At 40.6% G+C, this 21852-nt stretch overlaps 1 protein-coding gene across 4 annotated transcripts in view; it reads left to right on the plus strand.

The window, feature by feature from the left end:
* The window catches only part of cadpsa (Ca2+-dependent activator protein for secretion a), a 244851-nt gene that overhangs the window by 79021 nt on the left and 143978 nt on the right, over positions 1 to 21852 (plus strand). For all 4 annotated transcript variants that reach the window (XM_039796735.1, XM_039796736.1, XM_039796738.1 and 1 more), the window contains exons 4-8: positions 5460 to 5540; positions 6374 to 6610; positions 9584 to 9705; positions 16840 to 16951; positions 17106 to 17245. In XM_039796735.1, coding sequence (XP_039652669.1) covers positions 5460 to 5540; positions 6374 to 6610; positions 9584 to 9705; positions 16840 to 16951; positions 17106 to 17245 — 692 coding nt within the window. The remainder of the gene's footprint in view (positions 1 to 5459; positions 5541 to 6373; positions 6611 to 9583; positions 9706 to 16839; positions 16952 to 17105; positions 17246 to 21852) is intronic.

The following is a 21852-nucleotide window of genomic DNA, read 5'->3' on the forward strand; positions in this document are numbered from 1 at the left end:
ACACATTAGCGTGCCGATACCATCTTGCTTATACGATCATCTTATAAATGTCTGTATTACTTTATGTGGTGTAAACTAACCTGTAACAGCAAGAAAAAGTACACAGAAAGAAGTGAGACAGGACAATGTGTTCTTCTTTCTCCATTCAACTGGATTGGACTCTTAAATGATCAACCTATAAATTAAGGTACACAAAAAATATGAAAATCCATCTTCAAAGCAAAACAATAAACTCTTAAAAAAAGCAAAAATACCTGTATATTACAAAACCCTTTTTGTAAGTATCACATATTCACCATTGGTCCTTTTCTTGTTAAACAGCTGCATACATATATTTTTTGACTTTTTCTTGGGCAGCTAAATGCAGCAAACTCTATACAAGGGTGCTCTTCTTCTTGCTGTTGTGAGGTCGCCGTCTTGTTTATAATGCACGTGTGTGCATGCAGTCATCCTATAGTATGTTTAGAAGAGTGTGTGTCCGCGTACGATCCCCAGCTGTCCATGTTTTTATCGAAGTATGAATAAAGCTTACCTTCTTACCCTGAACGACCAGTACGAATGTCATCACAGCCAAGTGTGTTTGTCAGAATGCACGGCCGAACTGGAGCTACTGCTACAGGGACCCAGAAGTCATGCTGACAGCAGATGAAAGTGAGACTCACAACAGAGTAGACAGAAAAGCAGGACATATTTGCATACCTTCTTTAATGAGACTGACAGCCTGCAGCTTAACTGTCTTCTGTGTGTGTGTGTGTGTGTGTGTGTGTGTGTGTGTGTGTGTGTGTGTGTGTGTGTGTGTGTGTGTGTGCCGTGCATGCCTGAGAGACAACTGTAATTCAAAGGTGCTCCTCAGTCAGTGGTAGCAGCAGGGGTGGGTGTTCTGGCAAGATGTTAATGCAGCCAGTGGAAGAAAATCAATGGCAAGGACAGACGGGTGAGAGAGAATGTATGTGTGTGTGTGTGTGTGAGTGAGAGAGATAGATAGAGAGAGAACAATCCCATCAGCCTTCTATACTTGTCTGTTTTCTTTTCTACTTACCTGTCCTGTCTGTCACTACAGCTGAAGTAAAGTAGATTCCTTAAAGAAAAGTCCAAATCGGGGAAAGGACACAACACAATTTTCAAGGCAATAAATGAGTCTGAGTGAGTCCAGTCAGGTCAGTCATAATATTTTTTATGAATATTGCACTTTAATAAATATGACTAAAACCATCTGTCCCCAAAATCTGAGATGGGCATGCACTCGCATGGGAGGCTACTAATGCCATTTTTCAACAGGGCTTTGCCTACTTGCATTGAGCTGAGCAATAAACAACTGCAACCATTCAAGCCATGCTGATTCATTGCAAATAAGATAAGATAAGATAGACTTTATTAATCCCACACTGGGGAAATTCCTGTGCATGATATTCCATAGGAAAGCACGGCGAGGTCAAATAAGTTGATGTGCTTCTCCCTGCAATATTAATAACTAATCCACCGACCAAAAAGCAGCAAATATGTCCATATCTTGTTGTGTGCACCATTTCATATCGAGCAATAGCACTGCTGACAAAGCTCCCCTAATTCTGTGACAAATGCAGCACATTTCCTATGACTTCTGGTATTATATGTAGTTCACTGTCAGAGTGCTTTTAATGTAAAGCAGCAGCAAAAGGAAATGGCTGCAGAGGGCATTTCAAACACATTTTTCAGTCGTCTGTTGCATGTCTGACGGAACAGATATGCTTCTATTTTAATCAACAGGCTAACGGCTGTCTACGCAGGATGTGTACCACCTCACATTTCACTCCATTACTGTAGTGAAGATAATGGGTAGATGCTCAGTATAGGTGCTAGTTCTGGGTTTATCACCAGGTTCACTCAGGTGTGTTGCCAGAACACCAATTAAGGCCAAATATTCCAGAGTATGAAATGATGAGCTGAGAGATGGTTATTATTCTGTTTATGTCTTCCTCTTTCTTGTGTGTGTGTGTGTGTGTGTGGGTGTGTGTGAGTGTGAATGTGAGTGTGGTTTCTATCTCATTCCTCCTTAAGCAGTAATATACATCACCAATGTTCCGTTCGAGCTAGCAAAGCCTCGATAGAGAAGTCTCGATAGCGGTACAGATAACAATATTTAACACCACATACTTCTTATTTTACTCAACCAAAAAGTACTTAACAATCCTAACAACAAGTAGTAAAAGTATAAACATGTTTATACCATGGTCTGGGTGAATACTCTATTCTGATTGGCTGCAGGGTGTCCATAAAAAAGTGATGGAGGACACCAAGCTACCAGAGTGATAGAGAAAGACATGGCTCTGCCAGCTACTACAGGAGTTCTGTTGAAACGGACTGTTTACTGTTCTAAATGAATGCGCTACATTAAAACAAAAAGGAAATGTGAATCTGTTATTTCCAACTCATCCTCTGAACACCACAGGATGGCGCTAACACACAAGCTGCCCCTATGAACTGACTTTGTTTCACAGCGAATAACGTTATCGCACATCCCGTTCACTGTTCAGGTCGCTACTTCAGGCTGCGGCCATTAACGTTACACATCGCGGATAACATTGTTCGTAAAAGTCGTTATATTCTTTTGGGGACAATGACATGGCTGGATAGCTAGCTTGTCTTGATGTTCAACATACTGTCAAATTATGTTTACTGATTGACAACTGTACCCAATGTTATTGACTTTGGCTCTTAGGTTTAGGTTTTCTGGCTCGTAGCTCAGCTGAAGGGTTCTACGAGCTGAGCGGATTATAAATATCTCCTGTTGCTAAGGGTTTCAAGTCGTATCTAAGGTCTTTCCTATTTCCTGGAGGAGTGAACAATGTTTGCATTGCATAAGAACCTTATAGGATGGGAATGATTGTTCCAGGTATTAGTCCAACCCTCAGGCATAACCAGGGAAATGTTTGGATAAACTTTAGATTTTGACTGTAAAACAAATTAAAATATAAACTAATGTTTTAAAATTATGTTATTGGGCAAGTGACCATGGTATAAGCGGGTTAACGCCCCTCGAGATGTGTCCATTGTCAGGTATTAATGGACTTCGGCGGTGCTGCTCAGAACCACAATCCAACTGACCGACTAACTGTATCATACTGCTTATTAACTATGTGACGTCAGCTATAATATACAAACCAGCACGCGCTTTGGCTACCCTGTTACAAGCACTGAATAAACGGGAGTAAATGTGAAAAATATAAACACCATATGGTCAAATGTACTAAATAACAGCAACACTAACATAACTTTGGGGCCTTTTCTACAATTACTGTATGTGCGTAACTTCGGCACAACAGCATATTTTTATTCAAGACAATTTTCTTCTCTCTTATGTAGGGAACAGTAAGTGTGTGTTGGGCTCTGAGTAGTCTCGCATTGCCAGACCTTCCTCAACAGCACAGCAGAGGAGGGTCGGGCTAGTCCACACAGCATTCCGGGATGGGAAAAAAATGTGCTCTGGTTAATTGGCATAATTGGCACTAAGTGCTGGACAGAGCCACGGTGCCGCTGCAAAATAGCCTCGGGAAGGAACTTGTTTTGGTGGAACGTGTACGTTCAAAAGTTGTTTTAGTCGTGCAACAGAAAACTCAGATTGGACAGATAGTCTAGCTAGCTGTCTGGATTTACCCTGCAGAGATCTGAGGAGCAGTTAGTCTAACCATAGTCCTCATAAATCCACCGGAGTTTAGAACGCCAACACAAAGAAAGATGAAGGTAATGGACAGCTGGCCTAAATGAAGGACATCCGGCGGAATTTCCGGCGACACCGGAGCAATACTGGAAGTGGAACGTCATGGATATAGACTAGGCTCTGAGTGATGCCAAAGCGTGGGTGACTTCCACCCAAAGCTGAAGGCATCCTCTATAGACACAGAAGCTGCTGCTGCTCTAATGGCTGCTTTTGCTACACAGTGTTGGTGCCAGACACGGCTCCTTGGTTGCCTATAACAGTTTGACAGGTCATCCATGATGCATCTCCTCAAAAGTTTTACTGTTTTCATCCCACGCTCTGCAACAAAAGAACTTGATCGTGTTTGTGACAAGTCACATCCTTCTGCTGGGAAAGTGAATCAAAAGATTTCTTCCTGACTGTTAACATCTGTGGAGGGTTCCATGGCTGAAAAGCATGTGGGAGTCACACAGAAGGATCCCTGGTGAAAACAAAAATGAGCTTATAATAAACATTGCCTCATAACAGCCAGGTTGTGGCAGCATCACGTGTGGCTCCTCTGCTTGGATGATTAGTTTCAACACCCCTAGTGTCTAATAATCGATACTAATCATTGCAACTCTTCAGTTTCTTCAGAAGCAGCAGTCTGCTCTTCTCAGAGACTAAAACAGAGATAAAAGCAGTGGGAACAATAGACTTACATTGAGCGTGTGCGCGCACACACACACACACACACACACACACACACACACACACACACACACACACACACACACACACACACACACACACACACACACGCACACACACACACACACACACACAAACACACATACACACACACACACACACACACACACACAGAGTTGTGTGACAGCACGGCCTTCAGCCTGCTCCGGCTGATGAATCCCCCATGGTTATCAGATTGATTCCTGCTCTCTGTTGTGTGTCACTGGCCTTGGGAAGCAGCAAGCCTCTCCTGGCCGAGAGGAAAGGGAAGGTATTGACATACGGTAACAATACTGTCCCCTAGAGGGCATTCTTCACTGAGATAATGGGTGCAAGCGGGCTTGCAGGACACAGCCTTTTGAGAGGAAAATCATAAATTAACCACACGCTACACACACATTACCTGTCTAATAAACATAAAATGATTTGATATCATAACATGAACATTGAACTGCTGAGCAGTAAATCTGTCCTGTCTGTACAAATGATTTTTTTTTTAAAGGTCCCATGGCATGAAAATTTCCCTTTATGAGTTTTTTTACATTAATATGAGTTCCCCTGCCTGCCTATGGTCCCCCAGTGGCTAGGAATGGTGATAGGTGTAAACCGAGCCCTGGGTATCCTGCTCTGCCTTTGAGAAAATGAAAGCTCAGATGGGAATCTTCCCTTTATGACGTCATAAGGGGAAAGGTTACCTCCCCTTTCTCTGCTTTGAGACATTGCAGTTGGTCAAGGCCACACCCCCACCCTCCACCTGGCCTCCCCTCTCTCCTCCTCAATAGCATTTAAAGCTACAGACACAGAAATGGCACATCCTTTTCGGAGGGGGGCTGAATACAGGTGCAGCAGCCATGGGCAGTATGAGAAATATAAAGTGTTTGTTTGTTGTTGTAGTGTTTGAACCTGAACATGAGCATAATAAGTCACCTTTTAGTAAATTTATCCCTTTTGTTAATTTTTTTAAAATCTTTGCTATTATACTAATTACTATTAACCCTAATTGTTGTGGTGCGGCTTTCTGACGCTCACTCTGTGTCTGTGTGTGTTTCTCCAGCTGGACAACCCAGATGAGCAGGCAGCCCAGATCAGAAGAGAGCTGGACGGACGCCTGCAAATGGCAGACCAGATAGCTCGGGTAAGGGGACAAGGATGGATGGATGGATGGAGCGACAAATGGATGAATGAATGTATGGATTGATGGAGTGAATGGTGGACAAATGGATGGATGGACTTACAGTAAATAATTGGGAATATATGAAAGAATACTGATTATTGAATATTGAATGTAAATAGCACTTGACCTTAATCAATATTCAGATGAAGTGCTTGAAGTTGTAGATCTACAGTATTCAGATTTTATCACATGATTAACTGACCTATACTCTGAAACAGGGGTATTTCAAGTTTTTTAAGGCCAAGGACCCCATAGCTGAAAGAGAGACAGAGCAGGGACCTCCTACTGCATATTTTATGAAATTGATTTGCATATTAAAATGGACTAAGCCTTTACACATACCTTTTTTATGGTGCATACAATACTAAGCTATTGAAATAATTATTGAGGTTCATAGATTTAAACCTGTTTTATTGTTAAACATACATGTAGCACAGTGAATCCTTAAGATTAACTGTATCTGTGGATGGCTACCTTAGCGGCTACGTTACAGGCCGATAAGCCTGTCATCAAGTTGTGTAAATTTAAAAACAAATCACAAACAGGCCGATCTATCTTTGCTAATAATATGTTGGAATGATATTTATGTATATTCTCAGACATATTAACTTCTGAAATTTTGTTTTAAATGATTAAACAATAACTTGGGGCTGCTCTGCAGTAACTCTGAGTCCCCTCCTAAGGGTCCCCGGACCCCCTGTTGAAGATCTCTGCTCTAGACTCATGTCGAAGTTTGGAGTTAAGTGTTTTTTTCATGCTGATAAATGCAATGTGTGCCTTCCTGTTGTGGTCAGCATGGTGGAAGGTTTCCCAGGTTTGCATCTAGAGAGATGGAGGCCATGTACATCGAGGAGCTGCGATCGTCCGTCAACCTGCTGATGGCCAACCTGGAGAGCATGCCTGTGTCCAAGGGAGGAGAGTTCAAGCTGCAGAAGCTGAAACGAGGCCACAACGCATCCATCATGGACATGGGCCAGGAGGACGAGAACACGCTGTCCAAATCTGACGTGGTGCTGTCCTTCACCCTGGAGGTTGGTGGAATAATGATGCTGGTTTACTCACTACACACCGACACACACAGATGTAAAGATCTAAATCTATTATTATTTTTGTAATTATTATTTGGGGGGGGGGGGGGACATTTTAGGGTAGCTTCAGCCTCCTTAAAATAGGCCTAACAACGTCCATGGCTGTCAGACACTTAGAATAATAATGTAAGCCTGTCAGCGGCAAAAACAGCACTTTTAGTGGATGGAAACTGACGATGCACATTTGCCCAATAGGGTTACATTGCAGCCCGGTTCATGGCTGCCTGTTACAGCGTTCTTACTCAATACTAGACCAATTTCAAAGAGTATTGTTCACATTAATGACTTTATAATAATATGAATTATAATAATAACTTTTATTTATATAGCGCCTTTCATGAAACCTAAGGACACTTGTTAGCTAAAGGAGGTTGTAGGCTGTGGTGAACAGGTGGTATTTCAGGAGTTTTTAAAAATATTTCCAGGTATGTAGCATTGCGGATCTCTGCAGGGAGGGTATTCCAGGGGGATGGGACTGCAACACTAAAGGCGCTGTCTCCAAAGGTTTCGGGGTGGGGTGTATGGATGGAGGAGGTCGGAGAGGTACTGTGGTACTTAGACACAAATGCATGGGAAAATAGGGTCCAGGTTGAAAAATACACAAATTACCCTTTAGGCAATGCACTGGCTGTCAGGTTGGTCCAGGATAGTGGACAGGTTTAGACATAAATGAGTAAAGTGGCCAATAAAGCTCTCCTTCTGATTGTGAAGTTAGCCCATATATTGCAATATGAATCCACCTCAGTGTTTTCCCCCATGCACTGTGGATGGTGTGTCTAATGAGAGGAAATGTCTCCCAGGATTTCTACTGACTGACAGACTTTTTGAACCTCGCCCTGCTGTAATTGGTTTCCAGGCCATTTCTATCTTGGAAAGGACATGGAGGCAGAGTGTAGTATCTCCTTACCACTCACGTGAAACATTACCTGTCCAATATCTGTTTATCCTCCACAAGACCCAAGAAGCTTCACAGTCAAGCAGCACCAGGATTATTTTACTGCCTCCATGTTGATGATTTATAGCATCTCAGAGAAAAGTGTCCCTTTTCTTTCTCTATAAAAATACAATGTGGGTGAGGTGGGAGAAATTCTATCTTTTGTACAATGGATGTTCTCTTTAGCCGGGCAGCACCTGCCCACAATTTGTGTTTATCCCATTGGGGTCTGGCAAGGCTCAGTAAACATTTACTCAAGACAGGCTTTGGTTTCAGTAGGCCAATTCTTATTTAGATATCAACATAAACCCTTCCGACACCCCACTGGACAATGTATATATATGTACAGTATATAGCTTACTAATGACAAAAGTATTGAGAGAGCAGATAACATTTAATCAATCTGCAAGATTTAGAAATGTTAATGAAAATGTTTCTTTCTTGCAAAATATTGACTTTATGTGTGGCCAGTTTGAAATGTATTCTTTCTGTTACTCTGTAGCTGTTTCAGCAGATTCTGGAGGTGGAGTCAGACCAGGCCCCCAGGAAGTGCACCAGGCTTTAAAGCCAATTTGACATCAGCCAAACAGTAGAGTTGCATTTTCCGTGTCCATCAAGTGATACCCTCTGGCCCAAATATACTTTTTCCCATCGACTTACATGGCGACGGAGACGTCTGTAAATCAGTGGATACGTTTTTTTGAGCGTCACAACCCCCGCAAAATGACTTATTATTTTCATTATCAGAAATTGTTTCCATTCAGTCTGATAACCAGTGGTGGAAGAATTATTCAGATCCTTTTACGTTTTATAAGTAAAGGTACTAATACCACACTGTAGAAATACACAGTTACAAGTAAAAGTACGGACAAAAGTTGTTGGGCCACAAATTATGCAACTTGAAATGTAAAAAACTAAATTTCAACTGTGAATCATGTTTTAAGGACAATTTCTGTTAAAATATACAGTCATACAGCTGTTATTGCCATATTGTAAAGGTGGCTGGCAAGGTGATAGGTTTCCCAGAGTACCCCATGATGGTTATCTTTGACCAGCGAGTACTTCGCAAGGCCCGGTCTATATTAGACTGCACAAACCACCCCCTTCACTCTGAGTTAGTAATACTCTCCTCAGGTCGCAGATTTAGAGTACCTCGGTTCAAGAGCAATAGGAGTAAAAACTCCTTTGTCCCATGTGCAATAACTTGGCTTAATTTGCACGTGTAATGTAGTACTTTTTTGTTTTGTTTTTAGAGATTGCTCCAGTGGTGATAAATGGTGTTGTGTGTATTACATACAGGAAACCTTTTTGTACTCAAGTCTTTGTATTGTTGCCTTGTCTATTTGTATGTTGCTTGAATGTGTTTCTTTTTTTATCTTTCACTCCTGACTGCATATCAAGTTTCCCATTTGGGACGTCAAACAAGTCATTAAATATTTGACGTCACCAAATAAGTCCTAATTTGATAAGTTTGCTTAGAAGTGCAATGAATTTCTGCTCAAAATGTTCCTGCCAATCCATTTGTTGTTTTAAAAGAATACCGGTGCAGGTATTGACATTTCTTATTATGTTCATGTAGTTCCTGTAGACAACTGCTCAAGTATGAAATAGTGATTTAATTGAGGCTCATAAAAGCCACACGCTAACTAAAGCTAAGTTATTTCTGCGCACCGACCTTCAAATGTTACTAAAGTTACTGCAGTCGTCTGACAGCATAAAGATACAGACACAGTTTGTCACTGACAGCAACTGCATCGGTTGTTTGATCAGCTATCTTGACATACAAAATGGAAGAGAGACAATATTGGATTTTCCTTCTTTTGTTCCCAAGTGTATGGTCAAACTTGCTCTTTTAGGCTATGTTTTGAATGTATGTGTAAAATGTGTAGATATATAGTATATATTAAATATATGTCTGTTTGTGTGTGTGTGTGTGTGTGTGTGTGTGTGTGTGTGTGTGTGTGTGTGTGTGTGTGTTGCAGGTGGTAATCATGGAAGTCCAGGGTCTGAAGTCGTTGGCTCCAAACAGGATTGTTTACTGCACCATGGAGGTGGAGGGAGGACATAAACTGCAGACGGACCAGGCTGAGGCCTCGAAACCCACGTATGTTGACACACACACACTCACGCACGCATGCACGCACGTACGCACACACCATTTCACCCCATGTCACCCCACATGTAGTGAAATAATCCTTCTGGAGCTTTCCAGTTTAACACACTGTGTTGAAAATGAGTATTCTTTAATGATGCCACACACTGCCATCTGCTGGTCAAATAACTGTATCCAAACTGGAGACTATACACAGTGTGTACATGATACAATGTGAATGCTTTATGTAATGTACTGTGTGTAGTACAGGTGTGAGAGTCATTTTAGTCACATCATCCTGTACTGTATCATATATGTCCATATCCTATCTCATTCAAATGTGCAGTCCATAAATCAGGTTGGTGCTGATTGTGAATACTCCAACACTCACACTTCTCCCTGATGCTCCTGCACCCTTTGCAGTTAAACTACCATACCTGCCCACCATCGCCCAGCACCCCGTCTGGTGACAGGAGATTTCAAGTCTTTGGGTGACACAGTAGAAAGACTATGCTTGTGTACATATATGGATGAAAATGTCAAATATTAGTTTGTTAGTTAGTTAGAAAGTTTGTTTTCTCAACTGTGTTTAAACTAACATTTCATTTCAGCATTCACTGAAGTAAAAAAAAGCCTTTTTGCCTCTTCACCATTTGCATGCTTATTTAAACATAATTAAGCAGCAATAAAAGTGACAACGCTTCGCTGTCAGATGTAATATTGCAGATTACATCTTGTCCCCATGGCAGCCATTTATTCATTGTCTCATCACTTAGACTTCCTGTTTCTCTGGATTCAGTTTTGTATGTTACTGTTTAATAGTTCAAGCTGTTTTATTGTAACTGATGGGAAAATGGCCAACACGAGATACCATATCCTGGCTGGAAACCATGCTTATTTCTGTCAGCTGGCCGGCTTCATACTGCAGGATCTTAACACAAATCTAGCTTTGTGTTCTGGCAGACACGAGGACTGGGTAATTGCAACCAAAATGGTCATTCCTAAAACACACTGCGTTCTTTAATTTAGAAAAAGACCTCATTTGAAAGAGTAAAATTAGATTACATTTACTTACATATACTTTACATTAGGAACATTTGCAGGCCTTTTAAACAGCTTTTGACAGCCTGATCTACAATTGAAATTTCAAGTAGCACTGTTGAGGGAAATATTTAGACAACCACTGAATATATTTTGATTATGGGTACAGAATGTCAGGTTATCAGGTTAATACTGTGCATAAAGAAACTGGTCTGTTATTGGGTGGTGATAGCGCAGTGGATATGACACGTGCCTTTAGAGTGGGAGATCTGGGTTTGATTCCCACTGCGATACATCAACCAATGTGTCTCTGAGCAAGACACTTAACCCCTAGTTGCTCCAGAGGCGTGTGACCTCTGACATATATAGCAATTGTAAGTCGCTTTGGATAAAAGCGTCAGCTAAATGACATGTAATGTAATGTTATTGTCGACATTTTTAAATGGCAGCTGTTTACAATAATAGCCAAAACGGGATGAGACAGAGACAAAACTTTCCTAGTAAAATGGAAATATATACATTAACATTTATATGTACAGTTATAGTCAGATGGTGTGCATGAAACTAGTCAAAGAAGAAATTAACATCAAAAGAGAGTTTTGTGTTTTGTGTCAGAGAAGACCATTACTGTATTGTCTGTATACAGTATAAGAGAAAAGTGAATGTCAACAGACTGTACAGTATGTAAGTCATTAGCCACTTTCCGACCGGAGGAATTTTTGCAGTTCCTAGAACATAAAATTCCTAGAACCCTTTTTTTCTCCTGTTCCGACTGGACCAATTTGGGGATTTTTAAGTTCCTCTGGCTGCAGTTCCTGTAACTCTTTCAGCTCCTACTTCAGGGCAGGGTCTTTTCGCTGTTCCCTTTTCAGCATAGGGACCTAGGTCAACGAAGGTTGGGTTTCCGGTACAGACAGACCAACAACGTGAAAATTTTAACAATTTTTGCCATCTTATTCATCACTAAATTCACTTCTGACAACGTTTTAGGCGAGAAATGAACTGTTTAGATTTCGAATTTAGGCATTCTTGGGAAAATTTATGCGGAGGAGTTGAGAAGGAGTTGAGAAGAGCCATGAAGTAAGGCGACAGCCAGCAGGTGCCTGCCGGTTTGTTTAAATATCACAACACATGTCCATCATAAGGGAACCTGTGGTTAACTGTCGTACTGTTCGGAATTAAACTCCACAAGTGTGGACACACACACACACACACACACACACTCACACACACACACAGTCACACACACACACACACACGTCCACAGCGCAGCAGGCAGAGGCGGGGGAGAGAGAGATACCCGTTTCTCTTTGGGAGACTTGTTTAAAGTATGACAAATATGCTATATACATTAGATTTAGTATTTAGTTCATACTTTTTTTGGTGTATTTGTTTTCTGATTTTAACACTATAAAGACCGTTGCCGTGCTTGCATCACTCCCTTACCCCTTCTATAGTCCCTATGGCCACTTGGCCAGTGCGAATGCAAATGGAAAAAATGGTTTTGGGGGAGAGTAGTTAGTAGATCTGCTTGGAAGTGGACTTTTTCTATAACTACGTTCCTGTAACTACTTGGTTGGAAAGCGGCTATTACTGTACAGAAGAAAGAGTAGTGGACCAAGAATGGTACCCTGAGGTACCCCAAAATCACAGCTTGAAGGTAAAGAGGTTACTTAACCAATTACTACCTGGGGTCTATTTGATAAATAAGAAGAGAAAATCTTCAAAGCAGAGGAAGAAATTGGAAAGAGTTTATGTGAATAGTGTAGCCTACTTAAAAAGGCCAGCTGTGCAATATTAAAGGCTTTTTATTATACATAGTGCCAGAATTGCCTCCATTCTTGTGCTGTTTTGAGTCAGTGCAACTGAAGTAAATACGGTGGCTAAAATAAAAATAAAAACTTTTAGAACATAAAGTGTCTACTTGTGTGCACATTTTGATCCTTATCAACAACAATAGTCCTCTCTTCCAATTTATTCTGTCATTAATATTGATATTGATACTTAATTTACATAAATAAACATTAGTTCTACTATAGGCACTACATTATTTTATTTAGAACAAAAATATATACGTAATTCCCAGAATTTTTAATAGCTTTAACCCCATAGACATATATTGACTTCAGAAATGTATCTGTCAGAAAGGGCACTGTTTTCATAGTCAAAGTTTTCTACATATATTAAGCAAACAGGCACATTTTTAGTCACTAATAGGAATATTAAAAGAATATTGCAGACTTGTCTATTATCAGTCCCTCTAGGAACATTACAGGGACAGAGTTTTAAGGGGCTACAGCATAATAACAGTTATCTGCTCATTTTGAATCTGAGTGGCAACATAATAATATGTCTAATGTCTAATGTCTGCAAATTACAAATGATTACCCCATTAGAGTCTGTAATGATCAGGAAACGACGTGTGTGATTTTATGTAATATTCAGTCAAGAACAGTTTGGGTTATGTCAGTTATGAGATAACAAAGCTTGTTATGTTGAGATCCTTTGTGGATTATCTCACGATCACGAGAAAACTAGGAGGGTACTTGGAAAGTGCCTGCAAACAGACAGACAGACAAACCAATAAACAATGCAAAATAAAAACATTACCTCCTTGGCAGAGGTAACAGCCTGTTAATGTTGAGATTAGAAATGCAGCGAAATGAAAAATCTTGGCCGAAAGCCGAAACAGAATATAACGAAAAACTTGGCAGAAGGCCGAATACCGAATGTGGTTCTTCGCATTTTCGAATTTTTTCGAAAATGTGCTTTTTTTAAAACTTTGTCGTGCTTTTCAAAGAAAACATCAATTACGAAACAATTTTTTTTTATTGTACACTAAAAAAATGTTAACATTCCAGTAGACATTATACCAACAATGTAAAATATAACTTAAAATAAATAAATTAGTAAAGTTAAAATATTTTTAATTGGCCGTCTTTGAGCTCCCCTTTTTGAAAAGCCTATATTAGGTCTATAACTGACAGCTGAAAGAATGTAACGCACTCTGTACGCCTACAACAAAAAAGTACTTTAAAAAGTCCATTGAAAAGAGTGCAAGAAAGTGGATGGACCCACAACAAATGACTAATCGTCCTATATCTATCTATACTGTATATATATATATATATATATATATATATATATATATATATATATATATATATATATATATATATCACATGAAAGTCGGTTCCTCTTGTTTCGTGAGTAGCGTAAGTTAGAGCGAGGATGTTAGGTGCGTCAAGTGAGTGACATCAATGAGTGTGTTCTAGCGGTGCTGGAGTGAGAGTAACTTATCAAACAAGTGCTGCTGTGTGAGGGAAAAGTGAGAGAAACAAGAGATAGCAAAGACGATGTAAAGTGAGTTTAAGGTCCCATGACATGGTGCTCTTTGGATGCTTTTATATAGACCTTAGTGGTCTCCTAATACTGTATCTGAAGTCTCTTTCCTGAAATTCAGCCTTGGTGCAGAATTACAGCCACTAGAGCCAGTCCCACAATGAGCTTTCCTTAGTATGTGCCATTTCTGTGACTGTAGCTATTGAGGAGGAGAGAGGGGGGGGGCAAGGTAGAGAGTGGGGGTGTGGCCTTGACCAACTGCCACTTTGCTTGTTTGAAAGCCACGATGTCTCTCTCTCATGGGTGGGCCAAATTCTCTGGGCGGGCAAACCAGAGAAAGGGGAGGTAACCTTGCTCCTTATGACCTCATAAGGAGAAGATTCCAGATCGGTCCATCTGAGCTTTCATTTTCTCAAAGGCAGAGCAGGACACCCAGGGCTCGGTTTACACCCATCACCATTTCTAGCCACTGGTGGACCATAGGCATGCTGGGGGAATGCATATTAATGTTAAAAAACCTCATAAAGTGACATTTTCATGCCATGGGACCTTTAAAACTGAACAATAAATATAAAAAAAACGCTCCCATAGGTCGTATATATATATATTTTTGTTTATAGTGGCGTTGCCCTCTGGTGGCCATTGTAATTATGACAGGAGCATAGCACGAAGCAAGATGAAGCAGTATATCAGCGACAGATTTCCTCGTCAGGAGGCAGGTTGGGGGAGTAAGCCCTGACTGGCAATTGGGTTGGGGGGGATGGGTCAAACTAAACACAGGACTTTCACCCAGGAGAGCGGGGTTTGACTCCCGTTTGAAAATAAAATAACTTCACTTTACTAACGTCACATTCATCGTCACATGTGAAACCGTCAATTAACATCATTCCGATGGTTACAAAGTTGCAACTGATAATTATAATAATACCTTGTTAATGGTTAATACATACCCTGTAACACATTTATGAACATTATTTACATATCAGTGCACAGATAATCAATAATCATCTCTTTTATATATTCCCCAAAAATATTTGATGGGGCCAAATTAATGTTACTTGATGCTTTGTAAACCACGTTTACTAATTATTATAAGCATTAGTTGAAACTTTATAATAATAGTATCAAAGTGTCAATAATAGCATCTAAATAATGTTTATAGATGGTTTACAAAACAATTAGTAATCACTGACAAAGTTTTAACTATTAAAATGTATTAACTTATTTTATTTTACACCAAACTAATGAAAAAAATAGCTATTAACTAAAGTTTAATTAACTATCAATTACTATTAATTTATTAATGATGGTTATTATAAAGTGTTACTAAATATTAGATTAGAGCAGCTTTAAGGATTACAACTTTCTGGAATCCATATTCCAAAACACAAACTTAGTTAGTTGAAATATGTAAACTGCACTGCACCTTTCCTTGCACAGACACCCACAACCATAGTTGTTTGTCCAAATCAAGGAGAGCTCCTGCTACAGATTTCCCACTGCGGTCAGATAGCACAGGGGATACACTTTGAAGCTATCCCCGTCACTCTCTCACTCGCTATACCACACACACACACATGCCGGCCCTGCCATTCTCTTAAAGAAATTGACGCACACACCAATGCACAAGTATAAACCTCAGGCCACTTGCGTAGGCTATGACGAAAGCTCTGCGTGGAGCCTCTGCAGAAGCATAACCAGCTTTAAACTGGTTGCCCTACAATGCAGTATGTTGTCTCTTATCCCTTTTGGTGTGACAGTGCGATTCCCAGCACTTCTCTCCTGAATGCTTTTCTTTAGTAGAATCCTGTGGAAGGTATTCAGGTGAAACACTGCAAGAGATGTGTTTTCTGCTGCTGGATCAAAAGCAAACACAAACCCTGTGGCAGAGCAACAGCAGACTGTCCCAGAGGAAGACTCTCTTCACTTGTTCACACTTACAGTAGCAGCAGTGTGTTGTGTGATGCTGTTCCACCTGAGGCTCTTTGAAAGGATCATAACATTTGGAAAAATATCAAAATTTTATATTTGATTAAACGTGGCGAATACAAACCATACCATTTCGACCAACGTTATCATTTTGTGATGCTGAAACTGTAATCCATGCATTTGTGTCTTACCGGCTTGATTACTGAATCCTGACAAAAACTACAAAATATGATCACATAACACCCGTTGTGGGTCTTCATTGGCTCCTAGTCCAAGCTAGAGCTGATTTTAAGGTTCTTCTTTTAACACAGGGATATGGAAAATGAGAATCACATCCAGGGCCAGACATGTTTAGTTTATTGATATGCTATTATTTATTTATTTTTTAAATCTTTGACTGTATTACTGCATGTCTCATATAGCTTCCTCACTTATGGTTTGAAAGTCAGCAAAAAAGTTCCTTAGCCATCAAAGAGTTTAACAAATCATGCAGGACACTGATTACATTTTTAAAAGCAAGCTACACAGCAACCTGTTTTGCAACCTGAATATGAAAACTCTCTGCTTCTGGGGGAATTTCTGAGTCTAAAATTTGGCAAATCTGAGAAGATAAAAAATGTATACAGAAACACAAAGAAATATACAAAATAGTTGTTTAAGCTGGTGGATGCTGGTTTTTATTTATAATTTTTTTGGGTCAGATGCTAAGTGACAGAAGGGTTAGACAGCCCCAGAGACATCATCATCTCTAAACACAATGCTTTCTTTCTTGTTTGTTTGTGTGTGTTGTGTGTGTGTGTGTGTGTGTGTGTGTGTGTGTGTGTGTGTGTGTAGTTGGGGTACCCAGGGTGACTTCACCACCACCCAGCCGTTACCTGCTGTGAAGGTGAAGCTGTTCACTGAGAGCACAGGAGTGTTGGCTCTGGAAGACAAGGAGCTGGGGAAGGTAAGAGAGAATAACAACGCTGCTTCATTTTGGTCATTTCACTTGGGACAACCTTTGTACAGTATTCACTGTACAGTGCACATACATTTTTATTTTATTATCATTATTATTATTATTATTATTATTATTATTATTATTATGTGACTGTTCCCAGGTTGTGCTCCACCCGACTCCCAACAGTCCCAAGCAGTCTGAGCTCCACAAGATGGCGGTGTCTAAAGGCTGTCCAGACAGTGACCTCAAGATCAAACTGGCCATTCGCATGGACAAACCACAGAACATGAAGCATTGTGGGTAAGTGACAGTGATATTCTGAATACTGGCTGTAATGAGAAAGAAAAGTGTGTACAGCTGGAAAAACTAAGCCCAATACCGAGCTGGTCCTATACAAAAATTGAACGTCCTATATTTTACAGGGGCGATTCCATGAATTTTGAAGTGGGGTGGCACTGCAATGAATGTACTTTTATAGGGATTTTTTTTAACGTTTTTAATGCTCAAGTGGAGCTGCTTTTTAATGATCATTGATTTAGGTAAAATTTTGTAAATAAGCCTGTTTCAGAACAGAAAATCTCTTAAGGCCGGGACACATCAGGCCGATTATCGGCCGTGGGACAGACTGGCGAGGTCAGTGACTAAAATCTGTTCGGTGTGTCCCGTGCCGCCGTCAGTCTGGGGGCTGTCGGCGTTCATTTTGGCCGACCTGACATGTTCGGTCGGCGGCAGGGAAGTCGGGACTCACCCGGAAATGACAAGCGGAATGAGGTGACTAGAGTCTCTCAAAATCTGATGAAAATCTTTTAAACTGACCTTTGTTGAGCTGAAATGAAGACAGATTCAGCAACTGCATGGCCTATTTCTCGCTTAAAATGTTTTCAGAAACACGTTTCAGTGAACTATTTTAGTACAATATGAGATCGTATTCTGAACGGCCACCATGACAGTCTGGTTCTGAATTTCCGGAGAAAACAAACCCATGTGACGCGTTCGTCCAATCAGCTGCCGGTTTTCATTTCTTGGGCAACATTAGCGTTGCCTGCTGTTATAGAGATGTATTACGTCTCGTCTCCTCTCGTCTTTTTGGTCTGTTCTGTGGCAGTTTTTTGGACCTCGGGGACGCGACTGATCATATCGACAGGGTTTTCTGTCAACGGTCGCCCGTCGGCTATATGTGTCTAAGCCATTAGATGAAGTCTGTGGCTCTTAAAGGAGCCTTTAATTATTTTTATTTTTTTAAAGATAACTTTTTTGGGACTTTTTTGCCTTTAAATGGACAGGACAACTAGGTTAGAATGGGGTGGAAGACATGTAGGAAATCGTCACAGGTCGGACTCGAAACCCTGGACCTCTGTGTCGAGGCATAAACCTCTATGTGTACGTGCCCCTGCTGAGCCAACCCGGCCACACAGAGCCTTTAATTTGTGATTCAGGATCAGGTTTAACACTTTCAGCACTCCGTGGGTCTGGTTTACGGTATTTACTTTCAGTAGCCCCAAGCTGCATCAAAAGCCCGCTCGCTCACTGTGAACTCTCTGACAACCAGTCTATATTTAAATGTCAATTTTTTTTTTTAAACAATTCAAATATATATTCAAATGTAGGAATATTCGTTGATAGCCCTAGTGAGGACTAAGCCTCGGATTGATGTCAACCTCCAGGTCAAAGTACCAAAAACATGTTATGAAGGTGAAACTGCCTGTTTACATGCACGACAGCTGGTTCCCCCAATATCACGAGATCAGATGGAAAAATGCAAAAATTGTCAGGCTTCAAGGAATGCGTTTGTTTCCAACCACCGTCCTGTGAGGAGCTACTGGCAGCTTCAGGCGTCATTTAGGTTTGTGTAACGACACGGATAGAGTTCTTCAAAACAATAATGGTTGCTCCTAAAGAGGTTTGCGTAGACACTGCAATAACTTCCAGGGTGTGATTTGTGAAAAAAAATTCCCTTTGGTCTTACAGCCCACTAGTCCGACGTCCCTTTGTTTCGAAAAAATAAACCCTCTGCTCCGACATTCCATTGTTCCGACCACATAGGGTTATGGTTAGGGTTAGGGACAATTATTTATAATATTTCTTCAGGATTTTTGCCTTGTTTTTAACATGTCGTGAATGCCGAAGTTTCCTGTTTGACACAGCCAAGATGAGACATCTTCACATTGGTTATTGCAGGGATATGCCCCATTCCTATTCATTATCATTGCAGGCTTATGGAAATATAAATACATATCCAACCCAAAACTAGCTTTACCCTGTTGGAATTTGCACTAAGACTACATTTTTATTTCAGTTTTTCAAAGATATGCTAAACATTTAAATGTGTTAAAAGGCTAGAGAAAAGTAATTTCGCTTGTTATTTTTGATCCACATTTTAGATTATGGGAGGTGATCCACAAAAGCCTATATGGTCGGAACAATGGGATATCGGAGCACAGTGTTTTTATCCAAATCCGATCTTTATCTTAAACTTAACTAGTCGTTTTGGTGCCTAAACTTCTGTCATGCTCACTTTTTCAGGCTAATCTCCACTACCAAGGCCCCTGAAAGGACCGTCATCTGGCGGTGCCTGTAGCCGGCTCACAGTCACCTATTGGCAGCTAAACAACTGCCGCTGGTCCCGGAGCTCTGTAGCGGCTAAATACAACCATCAACTGCCACTCAGATTTTATTCACGTTACAGCGCTTTACTTAGTTTAAAATACTTCCATTTTAGGTATATAATTAATATCTGTCTAGGCTATTGGTGAAGTAGATGATCCCTTTGAGGGGTGGGGGGTACATTTTGTCCCCATAATTCAGCAGAGGCAGGGATATGTAGACCAGAAAGGGGCAAATCACACCCTGGTTATATCAAAACTGGAGAGCATTCAAAAGCTGGCAGTGAAGAAAATTTGTTTTGGTTGAAGTTAGCCCGTACATACTGCGATAGACAGATGCTTTATCCAATCACCTGCCAGGTATTTTTGGAAAGTGCCTGCCCTCTTCCAAATAGTTTCCAATGATGGCTTTTCAGATTGTTCTGTGTAACAAACCATCTGGTGCGTCAGGTTAACTGCCCAGTGTTAGGCAACAAAATCTCTTCAAATATCTCCTCCGGGAGAAATAGGACAGTAAGGGTCCTTGAGCAATACAAACACAAGCTTTTGGTTTTCAACCAAAGAGGGTATTAAATCTTTCTGTCCTACAGTAAATAGACTACAAATCCTGGTTTGTCAGTTAGTTTTCTGTTGGTTGGGGTCAATGGAGGGGAAACGCCACAGAAACCAGTGTTCCTGTGAAGAAGTATGTCAGATACCGGCTTTAAACAGATGTGAAACTCTCTGCTACATGATCATTGCTTGTTTAATCGTCAGTATGCTCTATGTCATAGGTGTTTTACAGGAAGTGCTTTGCCCAAAAGATGATTCATTGCTTCCCTCTTGTGGTTATCAGCTGTTACTACACAGACTTCATTTTCCTCTGTAGTAAAATATGAGACCTGTTAACTTTTTGAGGATAGGGCTTCTACAAAAGGTTAGAGTGGTGGATCAACACATAAGGCCACGGTTTATCTGTATATCTGTGTCTCTGTGTCCCAACCGGTCGCGAGATGGCCGCCCACCAAGATCCAGGTTCTGTCCGAGGGTTGCCTGTTAAAAGGATGTTTTTACTCGCCGCTGTCACAGCAAATGCTTGCTCTTGGGGGGAATAGATGGGTCTCATTGTGGACATGTGTTTCATCATATCTGCCCATCCTCTGAGGTCCGTAACCTTGGTGTGATCCTAGACTCCACCCTCTCTTTCCATACTCGTCACCAAATCCACCTTTTTTCATCTTAAAAACATTTCCAGACTCCGGCCATCACTCTCTGACTTTGTGGTAGAAACCCTCATTCATGCGTTCATTACCTCCCGTTTGGACTACTGCAATGGAGTCCTGTCTGGGGTCCCCAGCAAAACCCTAGACAGGCTCCAGTATGTCCAAAACTCTGCCGCCAGGCATGAAATATAAAATCCTCCTTCTCACCTACAAAACCCTCCATGCCCTGGCCCCACTGTACCTCTCCACCTCCTCCATCCATACACCCCACCCCGAAACCTGCGGTCCCCAGATGCTGGCCTGTTCTCCTTTCCCCACACCAGACTCTGTACCTTTGGAGACAGAGCCTTTAGTGTTGCAGACCCATCCCTCTGGGACACCCTCCCTGCAGATATCCGCAATGCTACATCCCTGGACATAAAAATTCACCACTTGTTCACCACAGCCTACAACCTCCCTTAGCTTAGCCACAGTAATTCTGTAAAGTGTCCTTGGGTTTCATTAAAGGCGCTATATAAAAGAAGTTGTTATTATTATTATTATTATTATTATTATTATTATTATTATTATTATTATTATTATTATTATTATTATTATAATACTGTGAGGTATCACCAGCCATGCAATACAGAGGTGTCCTTTTTGTTGTAATAGAATCTTGGTTCATGCTAAATAAACAATTAAAAAGACAATGTGTCACACTGTATGTGACACATACAGTATTGTAATGCTTCCTGTTGATAAGATTAGATAAGATAAACGTTATTGAGTTTACAAAAGCAAAGGAAAAAAGTGACAAAAATGAAATACAAATACAATAGAATAAACATTAAATAAAGCTATATACACTTAAATGAAATAGAATAAAATAAAAAGAGCTATACTTTATACATGCAGGATGCACAGGAAAGATTATTGCAGCCATACATTGAAATACACACATGGTATGTAGCGTTGCACTTGAGATACAAATGCAAATAAATCTGTCATGTTGTGGTGGGTGATTGTGACAGAGATAACAACACTGTTACATCATGTTATGACTTTGTTATTTAAAAAAGTCGGACTGCCGTGGGAAGAGAGGACCTGCAGTAGCGCTCCT

This window comes from Perca fluviatilis, chromosome 4, assembly GCF_010015445.1.
Source record: "Perca fluviatilis chromosome 4, GENO_Pfluv_1.0, whole genome shotgun sequence".
NCBI classification, from domain to species: Eukaryota; Metazoa; Chordata; class Actinopteri; order Perciformes; family Percidae; genus Perca; species Perca fluviatilis.